General features: G+C 37.1%; 1 protein-coding gene across 3 annotated transcripts in view; it reads left to right on the top strand.

The window, feature by feature from the left end:
* The window catches only part of HERC5 (HECT and RLD domain containing E3 ubiquitin protein ligase 5), a 45,196-nt gene that overhangs the window by 1,592 nt on the left and 27,524 nt on the right, over positions 1–16,080 (top strand). For 2 of the 3 annotated variants that reach the window (XM_005207769.5, NM_001101995.1), the window contains 10 exon segments: positions 994–1,114; positions 1,731–1,807; positions 4,178–4,399; positions 5,557–5,648; positions 5,907–6,037; positions 7,484–7,629; positions 8,909–8,985; positions 10,881–10,984; positions 12,512–12,571; positions 14,115–14,208. In XM_005207769.5, coding sequence (XP_005207826.1) covers positions 994–1,114; positions 1,731–1,807; positions 4,178–4,399; positions 5,557–5,648; positions 5,907–6,037; positions 7,484–7,629; positions 8,909–8,985; positions 10,881–10,984; positions 12,512–12,571; positions 14,115–14,208 — 1,124 coding nt within the window. 3 annotated transcript variants of the gene reach the window in all.

Raw genomic sequence — 16,080 nt, 5'->3', positions numbered from 1 at the left:
TCTTTTCATTTAAGGAGACTTAAGCATTTCGTGTTATGTTAGAAAGCTATTCTCAATCCAAATTTGTTTAATGTTCTCATCTTTTTCCTAATTTTAAGATTTTGCTTTTAAACCTAACATTTTAAATACACTTAGAAGTTATTTTGACTTAAGGAGTGAGGTGGGAGGAATATGGATTGATTTATTTTTTTTCTCCAAAATGGCTAGCCGTGTTCCAGTACCTTTTTTTGAATAAACCCACCTTTTTTGAATAAACCCTCCTTTTTTTCAACTGATTTGAAATGCTGAGTCTCTAAAAAAGCTTTAGTCTATTGGGCCATTCTTTATTACCAGACTGGTTTGGTTCTCTTTAGAATTTGTATTATGAAGTGGTTTGTGCTTTGATCTTTCGCGTAAATAGATTTATTTCATTAGAACTGAAAACTGAAACAAGGTCCCAACTCTACCTACTTTTTGTGAACAAATTAAATGAGATAAAAGTAAAGGGTTTAGTGGACAGTTTTAAATCTTTAACTTTGAGAAAGCGCTAAATATGCACTGGCAGTACAATTTCTTTTAATAGCATCCTTTTAAAAAATTGTCCCCCAAACCCAATTCCTCATTTACTCTTAAAATGAAGTATGTTCTCCAAAAATTAAATTATAGTTTCTTACAGACTTTTTCATTTCTAGCACTTCAAATTTAGTTTCTCTCCTTGAACTTATTAAACAGGAATCTAAAAGCAAATAGTTAGCTATTTTAATTGAAAAGATATATTCAATTTAAAACAGTATATAAATCGATGCTTTCCCAAATTAAAAAAAAAAATCTGTTGTCAAGACAATAGTCATTGCTATTTTGTCTGCTTGGTGCATGGTTGAATTTTCTTAGACGTTCATGTTAAGTTGTGTAGTTGACATTTTTTCCCAGGTGTTTTAAGTGCATTATAATTAAGTGAATAATAGTAGTGGGTCACAGTGAGTGATGATAGTTCCTGTTGGATTTGCTCTGCAGAGTGCATTAAGTTAGGGAAAAAAATGAAGATACATTCCATGGACCAAGGAGAAGAGCACATGCTGGTTCTATCCTCAGATGGAAAACCATTTGAGTACAAGTATAGCATAGAACATGCAAGGTAGGAAAGTTTTTTTTATCTTTTTATTAAAAATGATGTAAATTTCACTCAAAAAGCATCATAATTTTTGTAGGAAAATGTTACTTTATACAATCTTTGCTTTATATGGTGGTATCTTAAGTAAATGACGAATTCTGAACTGACTAGTGAACTGTAAATCAATTTGTATCTCCCAGGGCATGTACCATGTTGATTTGGCACTTAAAGGAAATGATTGGTTAGTCCACGTATCCCCAAATTGGACTTACATAGTAATTAACTCATTTAACCCCAAAGTAGTTTTCAACCCCAGAGAAAAGTGACTTATCATGGAATGATTTGTGAGACTTTTTCCTAGTAGATCTTGTGAATTAGAACTTATTTTCATCTTGTATTATTCCTGCATCATAAAATTATGGTTTGTAAAAGAGTCTTAGAATCATCTTACCACAGTTTTAGAATGAACATTATTTTCCTTTTAAACCACTAATTAAAGCATATTATTACTATAATAATTTTAGATGTGCTGAATGTGAAGTTAACTTTTTGGAGTTTCAATCCTAATTAAATACAGTTAATAATTCTTAACTGTTGTGACTTATTTGTGATCAATGTAAAATATATTTCCTTTCATCAGGTTTCAGTGCATTTTACAAGAAAAAAATATAATTCAGATCACATGTGGAGATTATCATTCTCTTGCACTCTCAAAAGGTACTTTTCTAAATATTGTTTTTTCAAAAGAGAGTAAATCTATGTGTATATAGAACTAAGAGAATGTATGTGCTTCATTTGGTACCAGGACCGAAATATGGTTTTGAATGTGGTATGGTCTAGAACACTACTAAAAGAGATACAAAATCAGAATTCTTGGACCTATAAAATCTTCCGGTTTTCATAATTACTTTTCCTACATTTTATTCTCTCAAATGAAAAAACTAAAGCAATTTGGTAATGAGTTTGATGTTCTTTATTTAAGGGAAAAGAGCCTATTGATTGAAAGCGTATAGGAGCTCATAAGCAATGGAATGCTCTTCCCAAGGGATTTTGAGCAAGGGCAAGTTTTGTAGAGTGTCAGAAGGTTCAATATGGAAACAGGGCATGATTGACTGTGGTTGCATATCTGATCAAGGAAATAAGTATAGAGCCCAGAGTAAACTTGGTGTTTGGGGATTGGCTGACTGGATGTACTGTGTTTCTGGTTAGGCTGAGCGTTCAGAGTGTGAAAGTTTGGTTTGGTGACATGGCACCTGGGTGCCATCTTGGGCCTAGAGATTTATTTCAGCAGTTCTGTTTTCTATTTCTCAAATACGAAACAATGAAAATATTCTAAATAATTAAAATCATTCTCTCTGGAATCAAGACTAGGAATGGTCCACCCTTTTCCAGAACTTTCTTCCCTTTTCCTAGGGTTCTTCCAGCTCCCATGATAGGAGTTCAGAATCCCTTGGGTCTGCTTTTATGGCCAGTTTGCTGGCCTCTGACATGTTTTAACATTAACTTTTGAATTTGGGGATTCTCCTCAACCCTGTATTACTTAACATTTTTTATCAGATGCCATAATGGTAGGAAAGGGAAGTAGTGAATATGAATTATTTCCTGAAGCCACTTGACCTAATTAAGACAGGCAGGTGATAAGGAATAGTGGAATTCAGGATCAAGGAAATTTTTTAAATACATAGGACAGATACAAACTTTTAGAATGAAAGCTGAAATTCAAGGGAAGTAAGTGATCATGTATTTGACTTACACTGAAGGCTCTGTTAAGGTTTAAGTGTTAATTTGTATTGGAAAAAGCTGGTTGTTTGACATGATCCATTTATGAACAACTCTTTCATTTTGAGTACATGTTCAGGTTGTGAAGGTGAAACAGATACATGTGCCTTCAAGAAGCCTAGGATGTATGGATGTGGGGGGAAGGGATTGTTCAGGGTTTATTACTGGTAAGTCACAATACGATGTAGGAAGAATGAAAGTTGGGAAAGCAAGAAAGGGAACTACTCATCCTTCTCATTTTGGTATTTCCTGCCGACTGATAGGCACTTGGTAGTTAGGTTTGAAGGAAAATCTCTACCTCTCACCTGTTCCTGCATAGTATCTTGCAGAGTAGTACTCACTAAAATTTAAGTCTCTGATATATTTTTTCAGCCTCTATTAGGTACTGTCATCTCTGTTAGATAACATCTAAGAACTTTTCTTTAAAAATATGTTCCAATATGTGTATTCACTTTGCTGTACAACTGAAACTGACACAACATTGTGAATCAACTATACTCCAATAAAATTTTTTAAAATAGATAAATAAAATGAAAATATGCTCCATATATTTAATTCATGGAAGAAGATGCTCACTCTTCATGATACTGTACTGCAATTTCAAATGTATGTTTACATTATTTATTTAGCATCTTTGGGCACATGGAGAGGGAGAGAAAGAAAGGTAGTTTGGGGTTTTTAGTTTTCAAAAGTAGAGTATTTCTGTCTTTCATAGGCCCATCCTGTGAGTTTTTAAAAATAAGTATTTCTTGAATTTGATTGTAATATATTCCAATAGCTTTATTCTTTGTCTGTTTGGGTCGCTATAATAAAAATAGAGTAGGTGATTTAAACAGCAGAAATTTGAAGTCCAGTTCAGGGTTTTAGCAGATTTGATATCTAGTGAGGGCAGTCTTCTTACAAGTGGAAAGGACAAGAGAGCTCTCTGGGGACCCTTTTATAAGGGCATTAATCCCATTCATGAGTGCTCCCCCTATCATGATCTCATCCAATTTTAGTCACCACCCCAAAGGCCACTTCCTAATACTATCACACTGAAGGATAGGATTTCAGCATAGGAGTTTTGGGCGAACACAGACATCCAGTTCTTAATACTACCCTTTGAGGTAGGAGATAAGGAACTGTAACTTTTACTGCTGAAGAGAAGTTTCTTCTAGTTTTTCTGACTGAGTCTTGAGATCTGAGCAGTCCTGTCAGTTTGAATGGACGAGATTGTAATGGTGTAGTATGGATAGAATATAATGTCCTAGGGTGATGTCTGCTGCATTTTAAACTTACTAAGACAGCATTTTCTCTGTTAATGTCAAGGTGGTGAGCTTTTTGCTTGGGGACAGAACTTAGATGGCCAGCTTGGAGTTGGAAGAATATTTGCCTCAACTTCTACACCGGAGATTGTGGAGAACCTCTCAGGAGTCCCCTTGGTTCAGATTTCTGCAGGAGAAGCCCACAGCATGGCCTTATCCATGTCCGGAAATGTTTACTCTTGGGGAAGAAATGATTGTGGACAGCTGGGCCTGGGCCACACCTACAGTATGGAAATATATTTTAAAATTTCATATTATAAACAAATATATTTGACATATAAGAGAAATGAATATAATTGGAATGTAATCTGAACCAAAAATGGTTCAGATTCCCGCTTTCATTAGCACTGATTTGCCTGGTTATCTCTCTGTGTTCAGTGTAGAATCGGTCTAAACAACACACGCAGTGTGCAGGTCATGGCTGTAATTGAGATGAGTGTCTGGGTCAAGTGGGAAAAAGGGAAAGAGCGTTGGACAAGAGATCGGAATATCTGGGCTGTGATTCCCACTTCCACATTAACTAATTTCGCCTACCCAAGTCACTTCATTTTTCTCCATGTCTCATTTTCTTTTTCTGTAAAGTGATGAGTTTGGATGAAGTGACCTTTAAGGTACCTGTGGACTTTAAATATCTATTAATACAATCGTGGTAAGGTTTTAATTACATGTGTGTAGACACACATAAATATGTAATTCGCATTACTGAGCTACCTCCCCAAAGAAAAAGTCAATATTTCTGATGACCCCAAACCCCTTGTTAGAGATTTCAGGTGTGGCAAACTCCGATGCTTTATCAGCCGTGGTAATATACACATTCTGCCTAGGGTTACTGGTCAGATACTGCATTTCTGCCTCACATGTCCCCGTGCTAGTTACTCAGGAGAACCCATAAGTCATTTCACAGGAGGAAAAGGAGTAAAGGACCGCTGAACTTACTTTTGCTGAATCTCTTTGGGATAAGGAAGTAATCGTGATAGAGAGAAGAGGTAGTGTAAGGCAATTCTCTCCACTAGAGAATTTGAAAGAAAAATAAGAAGCTTTAGGTTCATTAGAAGGGTAATAATGCTAGACTAGAATTGGAAATACCAGATATGCTGCAACGAAAGCTAATCAAGTCAGGTTTAAAAAGAGAAGAAGGGGCTCTGGGAAGTGAAAGTGACACTTCACAGGTGAGTACCCCCAAGTGTGGCCCTTTGACCACCACCCCTGTTCCAGTTTCAGACCTAAATCTACCAGCATAGAGCCCTTCTTGTCAGAGTGTGTTGGGAGCTACTGTGATGGGCCTAGAGGAAGTAATCTGGGTGTTTTATCAGTAGCGTGGAACTCCAGTATGAAATTCAATGTTTCCTTGTGGTTACTTGAACTCTTCTTTTCCTTGTGTAGATAAAGAGTCTCCTTCCTGTATTGAAGCACTGGATGATCAGAAAGTTGAATTTCTTGCTTGTGGTGGCTGTCACACTGCGCTGCTCACAAAGGTTAGTGTACCCTTGTCTCTTTGACTGCAGTTCCAGAAGAGCACTTTGTAGTGGAGAGAGCACTAGAACATGGAGATATGGGCAGCTGGTGTTTCCTGGGGAAGCAAGGTCACTGCTTCCCCATGCAGGACTGTCCTGATAATTGGGGGGCTTTGTTCTGATGGTGATTTTATTGATTTTTCACTGATGCCTCCACAGAAGTGAGTGTTACTTCTGTGTCATATTCTCTAATTTCTGATAAGAAATTCCCTTTCTTAGAGTGGACTGGTGTTTACTTTTGGTGATGGAAAGTACGGGCAACTCGGTCACAATTCAACACAGAATGAGTTAAGACCCCGTTTGGTAACTGGGCTTGTTGGAAATAGAGTGACCCAGATAGCATGTGGAAGGTAAGTTGTAAAGTATCAATAAAAATTGATAAGATAAATATAATAAATTTAGATAGGTAGTTTAATAAAATTTCTCTTCAGTTTCTTTGAGTTAAAACTATCAAACATTTTCAGATAGGTGAAAATGCTTAATTCACATTGTTAGACAATCATAATCTTTATTTTAGTATACATATTTATTTTAATTGATTTTTTAAATATGTAAATATACTTTCTGTTGGTCCTTCAGTGAAATACCTTTGTAAACATTAAAATGCACTTTATCTTTTAAAAAATTATTTATTTGGAAAAAATGAACAAACGAGTTAGAAAGGATTACTCATTGATATCCTCACTCTATCTGTGTTAACCAAAGAAACTTTGTCACCACTTTGGATTTTTCATGACACACACTCCTCTGAGTAGCATGTGTTACAGGAGGAATCCTCACCTTAGACATGTCTTAATGCAAACCAGAGAAGCACCCCTACTAACACAGGCGAGTTTACTGGAAAGACACAAGGCTCACTGAAAGCTATTATACTGATGGTCAATTTTAAGAGGAGGATACAAATTATCAATAGAGTTAAAGAAGAGCTGCATAGGACAGAGTCTAAAAGAGGTGCAAATGAGGAGCTTCTGATGTCCACTCCCCTTGGAGGCATGGACAGTGTTACCTCCTCCCAGCCTGATACATGACTGTGAAGAATATTGTCAATCAGGGAAGTTCACCCAAGTCCAGACTTTCATTGCTTAGTCATGATTGATTGAATTATTGCCCATGTGACTGAACTCAGACTCCAGCCTCTGTGTACCCAGAGGTTCAGCTTACCTATAGCTGGAGGGGCCTCTATGAGCCACTTTGATAAACTATTAGGTGTGGTCAAGGGGCCTGCCATGAATAACAGAGACACTCCTATCACTTGGGAAATTCTAAGAGGTTAGACATCACCTCCCTAGAGGTGAGAATAAAGGCCAGAGCTCTGAGCAAGGCCAAATTCTTTCCTTATACATCTGTATAATAGGAGAGGCCATTAATCAGATTGGTAAGAAAATCAGCATAATTAAAGGTCTTTGGGAAGTAGAGTTGGAGCTCAGGATCACCTGATTCCATCTTCTAGGATGGGGAAGGGGAGGAGCTCAGAGATGGCTTCCAGGAGGTGGTGACTCAAGCCAAGGCCTAAAAAAGGAGTAGAATGCTAGGGGTGGTGCCTGTTCTGACCAAGGGAAATCCTTTGCCAGGATGCAGCATCATGGCTTTCAGTGGACTTTGGGGTTCCAAAATCACCTCAGCTACACATTAGTGATTTCTTAGTTTCCACATGGCTAATTTCATCCACTTGGAGTTTGTTAACTAGTTTCACTCACTGGGTAGCATAATTTCTATTCTGAAGTTTTACCAGATTGCTGCATATTCTGATCATTATGGAGAATTGAGAATTGACTGTATGTGCTTCTGTTTATTAGGCAGCACACACTTGCCTATGTTTCTGATACGGGAAAGGTCTTTTCTTTTGGTTCTGGAAAAGAAGGACAACTGGGAAACGGTGGGACACGTAATCAGCTGATACCACGTCCCATGAAATTGCTATCAAGTGAAGAACTCAAATCTGGTAAATTCTGTGGGAGCACAGGATTTGGCATAAATGCCTTTGTTGAAAACCTGATTTTCCTAAGTGTGTAATGTACCAAGAAAAATGTATGACTATGAATGGAATTTTACTGATTTCATGTTTACTTGTAAATAACTTAACATACTGTATCTAATTTATCAAGTCAGAATAGCCATTAGTTTTCTAAGCCCTTCAGGTTAAGATTAATGTGAACTTAGAATGATAGAACATTAAAAAAAAAAAACAAAAAAACCAACTATATGGGTTCAGAGGCCTTTGCAGTCTCTGATTCCAGTCTTCAAGGGACCTATCATTTCCATGATGATTGGTTTTCTTACCTGACTAAACTGACTCCTAATCATAAAAAACCCTCAGAATGATAAGCAGCTGACATACACCAGGCAGTGTAACTGTACTTAACTTGCTTGTGTCTTCTTACCTGTCCTTAAGCAGCATCAGGAGATGTGACCTTTCAGTCCCATCTTACTGGAGGGCACAGAGACTTGGAAAGTGAAGGGTTAGCCTGTAAGCAGTTTGGGCTAGACTTGAACTGTGTTTGCACTGTGTAACTTCAGAAGCTTAACTCTGAAAGGTTTCACTATAGAAGTGCCTTGGAGCACTTGGGTCACTTGTTTCTGAAAGCTTAGTGGTGACCTAAAGTACTAAAGTTCTCTCAGTTCTTCTGGGGAAATGAACGATACGGTTATTTCCATAAGCAGTTTGTATCTTATATCTAATTTCTTATAACCACGTACATAGGCCTTTGAAGTACTGTTAACATTCTTCAGAGCCAATAGTCACTGATTAAATCTTGAGTTGTAGAAAGGGCTTTTTGTTTGTTTGTTTTTGGCTGCACCAGGTGACTTGTACGATCTTAGTTCCCTGACCAGGGATCGAACCCGTGCTCCCTGCAGTGGAAACATGGAGTCCTAATGACTGGACTTCCAGGGAAGTTCCTAGAATGTGGTTTTTAGTAATAGGTGCTAAATTAAACCAGGGAACAGTTAACTAATCAAGTATTTGTTTGACTGTGTTGAATATATAAGCATTTATAGTAACCATGTATATTAAACTGATACCACGTTGTCAGCCTTCCGAATCACCTGTTTGCCAACTAGACTTCACCCTGAAGTAGATATGTATTTTTGCTTTGTGAGTGGGAAGTGTACTGAGTCTTTGTCAGAAAGATAAAAGGACTCAGTTTAAGAAGGATCTAAAGTTACTTGTGTGTGTATGTTTGTATCACATGAGTTTCTAATTTTTTGTAAATTCCTTTCAGAAAGCAGCACCTCAGTAAAGGAGTTAATAATGGTTGCTGGAGGGAATCAAAGCATTTTGATTTGGATGGAAAAAGAGGTAAAAAAAGATCTCTAGAAGTTTTTTTTTAATTGAAGTATAGTTGATTTATAATATTGTGCCAATCTTTGCTGTACAGCAGAATGACTTCAGTTTCATATGTATATACATTCTTTTACTATTCTTTTCCATGGTGGTTTATCCCAGGAGACTGGATACGGTTGCCTGTGTTATGCAGTAGGACCTTGTTTTTTATGCATGTTAATGTGATAGTTTGCGTTTACGAACCCCAAATTCCCAGTCCACCCCTCTTTCTCTCTTGGCCTCCTCCTTAGCAACCACAAGTCTATTCTCTGTGCCTGTGAATCTGTTTCTCTTTTGTAGGTAGGTTCATTTTTGCCATATTTTAGATTTTACATATAAGTGGTATCATATGGTACTTTTCCTGACTTACTTCACTTAGTATGATAATCTCTAGTTGCCTTCCATGTTGCTACAAATGGCATGATTTTTGTTCTTTTTATGGCTGAGTGATATTCCATTGTATAAACGTGTCACATTTCTTGATTATCCATTCTTCTGTTGGCAGACATTTAGGTGGTTTCCATGTTTGGCTATTGTGAATAATGCTCCTGTGACCATGGGGGTACATGTAGCTTTTTGAATTACAGTGTTTTGTGGGTATATACCCAGGAGTGGGATTGCTGTGTCATATAGTAATTCTATTTTTACTTTTCTGAGGGTCCTCCATTCTGTTTTCCATAGTGGCTGCACCAACTTACATTCCTACCAACAGTATAGGATGGTTCCCTTTTCTCCACATCCTCTCCAGCATTTGTTATTTGTAGACTGTTTAATAATGACCATTCTGACCAGTGTGAAGTGGTACCTCATTGTAGTTTTGCTTGGCGTTTCTCTAATATGTGTGATGTTCAGCGTCTTCATGTGCCTACTGGCCATCTATATGTCTTCATTAGAGAAATTTCAAAGTATACAAAGAGCTCGGCAACTCAACAATGAAAAAACAACCAACCAAATGAGGAAATGGGCAGAGGACCTTAATAGAGTTGCCGAGCTTTTTGTATACTTTGCAGGTTAAGCCCATGTCAGTCATGTTGTCTGCAGATATTTTCTCCCATTCCATAGGTTGTCTTTTCCATTTTTATGATTCCCTTTGCTGTGCAAAAGCTTGTAAGTTGGATTAGGTCCCGTTTGTTTATTTTTGTTGTTACTTGTATTACCTTAGGAGACTAGAGACTAGAAGTTTTATAAGTTGGTATCTAAGTAAAACAAAAATTTTCAGAATCTAGATTTGGTGAATTCCAAAATCATGATGTTCCTAGGCTCATGTTGGGGAATGGCTAGACGTTATTGACCCTTTATTGTCTAAACCGCATGCATCTTTACTCAACAAGAATCGGCAGATTTTTCCCATACTGTATGTCAAATAAGTGTGATTTCCCTAGATTCTACTTACCTTTCAGGAAGCTCCTTGCAAATGGCATTTTGGTTAGGGTTTTAAGAAGCTAATGGGTTAACATTTTGAAGTGACGTTGCCAGCCAGTATTAATAAAGACCCGAGGTTCATAGTCTTATGAATAATCAGTCCATAATCTCCACATCCTACTTCACCAAGGCAAATTGAGTTCTTGCTGCTTCTGTACCCAGTCCTTTCAGGATCTCCCCAAACTCTCTAATGTTCAATTTAATCTGGTCGTATCCGTATAAAGCGTTCAGTGTTGGGGCATTCAGAGAAGTTTACTTTGGATCTAAACATCCTTGGTCAAGAAACTGGCAACCAGGCAAATGGTTAATTGTTCCTTGGTAGAATCTTTGATTTTCCAGAGCTATATTATCCATACTTAGTATTATGCTCTATCCTTAGAAGGTGCCTAAAAGTTGAAGACCTATTTCATTTGTATCTAGATTACTATATTCTACTATTTTGTTTACAGAATTCCTATGTGAATCTGAGGAGGAAAATTCCTACCTTGAATGAAGGCACTGTAAAGAGATGGATTGCTGATGTGGGGACTAAACGATGGCAAAATACAAAAAGGTACAACCTAAGTGTCTGTCTGCTCATATAGCTCTTTAAATCAGTGTTTTCCCAGTTGATTTTGCACAGTACAAAGATGTAAGATTTTGTGGTCCATTAGTAGTCTGTTTGGCTTCCCTAGGGGCTCAGCAGTAAAGAATCATACAATTTAGGAGATGAGAGTTTGATCCCTGGGTCAGTAAGATCCCTTGGAAAAGGAAATGGCAACTCACTCCAGTTTTCTTGCCTGGGAAATCCCATGGACAGTGGAGCCTGGTGGGCTACAGTCTATGGGGTCACAAGAGTTGGAAATGACTTAGTGACTAAATCATCACACAGTGGTCTACTACTTGGTGATCTTCAGAGAAACAGAATCAGTAAGAGGGTGTGTGTGTGTAGAGAGAGATTTTTAAGGAGTAAAAATTCCAGTATTCTTGCCTGGGAAATTGTATGGACCAAGGAGCCTGGCAGGCTGTAGCCCTGGAGGTCACAAAGAGTTAGACACGACTGAGTAACTGAGCACACACACACTCAGTTGTAGGGGGTGGCAAGTGCAAAATCTGTGAGACAAGACTGCAGGTTGGAGATCTAGGGAAGAATTATATTAAGCTTGAGTCCCAAGGCTGTCTGAAGGCAGAATTTCCTCTTCCTTAACACTTCCTCTTAAGACCTTTACAGCTGATTGGATAAGGCACACCCCCGTTATAGAGGGTAATCTGCTTTACTCAAACTCTGCTGATTTGAATGTTAATGCTGTCTAAAAAAATACCTTCACAGCAACATCCAGATTGGTGTTTGACCAATTCTCTGGCCAAGTTGATACATACAATTAATCATCACAACTAGCACTTAAGCTCCATGAGGGCAGCTCTCTTTATTGCAGGACCTCTCTGGGCCTTTGATATGTTTGTGTAATTGTGACTCTGAGCAGGAAATATAGTGTATAGTTTCCCAGCCCTGCTTGACTTTGGGTCTCTTGTTTGTTGAACTCTTACTCACAGCTGAACATCTTAGGCAACCTTGTTGTAAATAATAGAACTCCTACCATCGTTAAAGATTGTACTCATTTTTACAAGCATTTCCTTTTAGAGACACTTTAGGTATTGCTTTATAATTATGGAAAGTAGTTACACCAAATAGCTGCATCTTGACTTGGAGAGCACGAATGGTCAAGAACTGTTTGTGCAGTTACTTCTAAGATGGAACTGAGCATACTCCCCCACCCTCTATTTTGTTTCCACTTCAGTAGAATAGAAATAAATAAGGCTTGGGAAACTGGGTATGTTGGGAGTGTTTTATTTGTCTTACAATACTGACCCTTGGTCAAGCCTTCTCTTCTCCTGTTGCTTCTCTGAATACGTATCTTTTTATTTTTTTGTTTGCCTCTGAAATTTTGAGATTTCACAAATGAAATAGACTTTCAGATGCACATGGCAGTATTCAGATAACTCAGAGATAGCAGGAGGAGTTTGAAGGACAATTATTATGCCTCTTGTATAAGGAGACATATTCTGATTTGTTTTAACCACAATCTTATTCCTAATATAGGGAAATAAGAGAGATATTTTCATCTCCTGCATGTCTGACTGGAAGTTTTTTAAGGGAAAGGTAATATATATTATAATAAATTTAAAATTTTGTTAAAAGTATTCTGTAATGATAGCATGGTTACTATGATTAGTATTAATAATACTGTATTGTATATTTGAAAGTTGGCTAAGAGAATTGTGGCTCAGCTGGTAAAGAATCCTCCTGCAATGTGGGAGACCTGGGTTCGATCCCTGGGTTGGGAAGATCCCCTGGAGATGGGACAGGCTACCCATTCCAGTATTCTGGCCTTGCGAATTCCATGGACTGTATAGTCCATGGGGTCGCAAAGAGTCGGACACGACTGAGCAACTTTCCTTCCTTCCTTCCTTAAGAGAATAGATCTTAAAAGTTCTCATCACAAGGAAAAAATTTGTAAGTGTGTAGTGATTGTTTCACAGTATATGCTCTACATGTATCAATGCACTGTGTTGTACACACCTGAAACTAGTATAATGTTACGTGTCAGTTATGTCTCATTTAAAAAATTGTGAAAGAAATTATAAAGAAAAATTATAAAATTATATTTTATTAAAATTTTATTTAAAATGTTTATAAAATTTTTTCATTAAAATTATTAAAAAATGATAAAATGGTTTGAGGGTAAAATAATATCTCATTTAAAAAAATTACCTTTTCCCCTACAAAAGCACATACATGTTTGCTGTAGAAAATGTAAAAAAAAAATGACATGAAAGAACAACAAAAATGAAAATCAGCCAAAATTCAGCACTTACACATAATAGCTAGAGTTTGTATAAATATCTTTTTCTATGCAAATGTGTTCTTTTACAAAAAATGGTATTGTTTTATATATTTCTTTATACTTAATGTTTTGTCCACTTTCTATTTTATTCAATTTTTATAATAGTATGTCTCCATAACATCGTTTTAATGGTTGCAAGGTATTCCATGGGAAGGACATATCTTAATTGATTTGTTTCTTTATTTCTGGATACTTAGGTTTCTTTGTATTTTTAAGTATATGAAAGAATGACTTTGTACTTCTTTTCCTAAATATTGGTATAATATTTATTTAAAAGAATTTGTCTCTTTTCAGACACTAAATATATTATTTCACAAAGAATATGTCTGTTTTAGTAATATATTCAATCCAGTATAATTCTTGGGTTAAGATAGTCATTTCATTAGTAATTTTCTATTGGATTACTACAAATTTACTGCTTGGAGACCCCTTTTTTGGTTCCTGCTTCTGGTTCATGAAACTGGGAAACAAGAAAAACTTACCTTTTATCTTTGGCTGTTTTTTTTTTTTTTTTTTTTTAATTTACTGGAAAATAAATATTTATTGATTACTCATTTAAGGTAAGACAGTATCTGATATAAAGTCTGATAGCATATATATTGTTAATGCAGACTTGATATTTTTTTGGCATTTTACAAACAATCATATGTTATTGTAAAGGTGAGAAAAAATAATTTTATTAAAATGAAGCAAGCTTTAGAATAAACTTTTCATCTGGATAAATAATAAAATACTTAATCTTGAAGCCTCTTTTTTCATTTACTTACTTATCTATCTTTCATTTATCTTCCTTCACAGAATAGATGGAAAAATGATATCTATTCATTTGGACTTGAATACAGCAAGGAACACCTTTAAGGAATTAACCCAAAAGGACTGGATTACTAACACGGTGGTATTCTTCAGATTGTTACTTGGAAAAAGAAAATACACTGAAACATTTTTATAAGAACTCAAAATTTCAGAAGAAGTATCTTGTTTTCATATATTCTCTGAAGCCCTGTGGCTTATATAAATTAAGTTAAACTCCAGTAGTATTCAGGAGTTTCCCCACATAGGATGAAATAGTAGGAACATAGGTTACAGATAGTCAAAACAGTTTATCTGTATGCACACATGTTTACACGTATATGCACAGACTCCCCTAGAGGGAATGTTTTCAACTCTGACTTTAGGAAGATTATTAAAATATTTGCTGAGACGGTTACACGAGAATAAGAGCAGCATATTATTTGCAATTATTTTACACTTAAGTATAGAAATGAGAACACCTTTTCTAATGTGACTGTCCCCCTCAGAAAGGGCTTCTTTCTTGGGTTCTTCTTCTGTGTTTTGTTGCATTGCTGTTCCTTTTCTGTAGATTATAGAATGCTCTTATTCTTTCTGGGATTGTTCCTTCTTTGTTTCAGCACTGTTATTACTATCCTTAGGCTTCGCACTTGGAGATGCTTCAAATATACTTCCTTTTTTAATATAGCCTTTCCTAATATATAGCTTTTATTAATTTATTTCCCTGTTCTACTGTACTGATTGATCTAGGGGTAGTATTATCTGTGTGCTTCGCTCAATCTGTTTCTTCCTAAGTCTCTGGTTCTTTTCTCTCCCCCACTTCCACTTCTCTCTTTGCTTTTCTGTCCCTCCCCGATTTGGCCTTTCCTTCTGCTTCTGTGGCTCTCGTTCTCTTTCCCTCCATATCCACTCATTCCCTCCCTGCTGTCAGCTCTCTCACCTGCTCTCTGGCTCTGTCACAATCCACATTCTGTATCTTAGCTGCAAGTTCTCTCTTACATACACTCTTTTCTCTCAAGGGAAGATGGAAAATTTAATTATATTAACTTTGGCAGAACCACAGCCCAATTAGGAGTCTGAAGTAAAATGGATCCCTAATTAAGCACCTTTATCCAGGACTCTGCAGCACTTGGAAAGATCACCAAAAATAGAAAACCATTTCTGCATTCATGAAGAAGTTGGACTAGTTCACCACTAAGGTTAATATACCTTGGTTGTGACAGAACAGTATCACATACAGTGCAAGCAACATAATCGTGGAGCAGTTTCCCATTGTTTCAGACGAGATAGTTGGATCAAAAGACCTATAATGTTTCTTTCTATTTTGAGGTTTCTGTGATATGAACTCACAGACTTGGCCTTCCTTCATTTATTCAGCCAACAGTTGAATACTGCCATGAGTAGGGCATTGTGGTGGGATTCCTGATGCAGATGAGAGAGACATGCTCCCCATTCTTAGAGGCTCTTAGTTCATGAAGGGAAACAGATACCTTTGTGCAGATGTCAGTGTGAAGACTGGATGTCTTCACTGGGTTCCCTGGTGGCTCAGAGGGTAAAGCATCTGCCTGTGATGCGGAAGACCCAGGTTTGATCCCTGGATCGGGAAGATCCCCTGGATAAGGAAATGGCAACCCCCTCTAGTATTCTTGCCTGGAGAATCCCATGGACAGAGGAGCCTGGTGGGCTGCAGTCCACGGGGTCACAAAGAGTTGGACATGACTGAGCAACTACACTTAGTCTTCCCAAATGCCTAGCTTAGAACATAGTGAGTGTATAATAAACATTTTTGGGTGAATGAATTCATTCATTACTCTGGGCTGTAAATGGTTGGTTCTATTTAGAGTGCTCAAAACAAGGTGCCCAAGGTGGAGGGAGACTGTACCAGGTTCCTACAGAGGAAAGACATACCAGGCAATCCAGGAGGGTGTGCACCAGGGCCTAAGATGTGAAACTCTGTAACTGGCTCCAGAGTTTT

Source organism: Bos taurus, chromosome 6 (genome assembly GCF_002263795.3).
Source record: "Bos taurus isolate L1 Dominette 01449 registration number 42190680 breed Hereford chromosome 6, ARS-UCD2.0, whole genome shotgun sequence".
Taxonomy (NCBI): domain Eukaryota; kingdom Metazoa; phylum Chordata; class Mammalia; order Artiodactyla; family Bovidae; genus Bos; species Bos taurus.
This window is presented reverse-complemented; position numbering and strand designations above follow the sequence as displayed.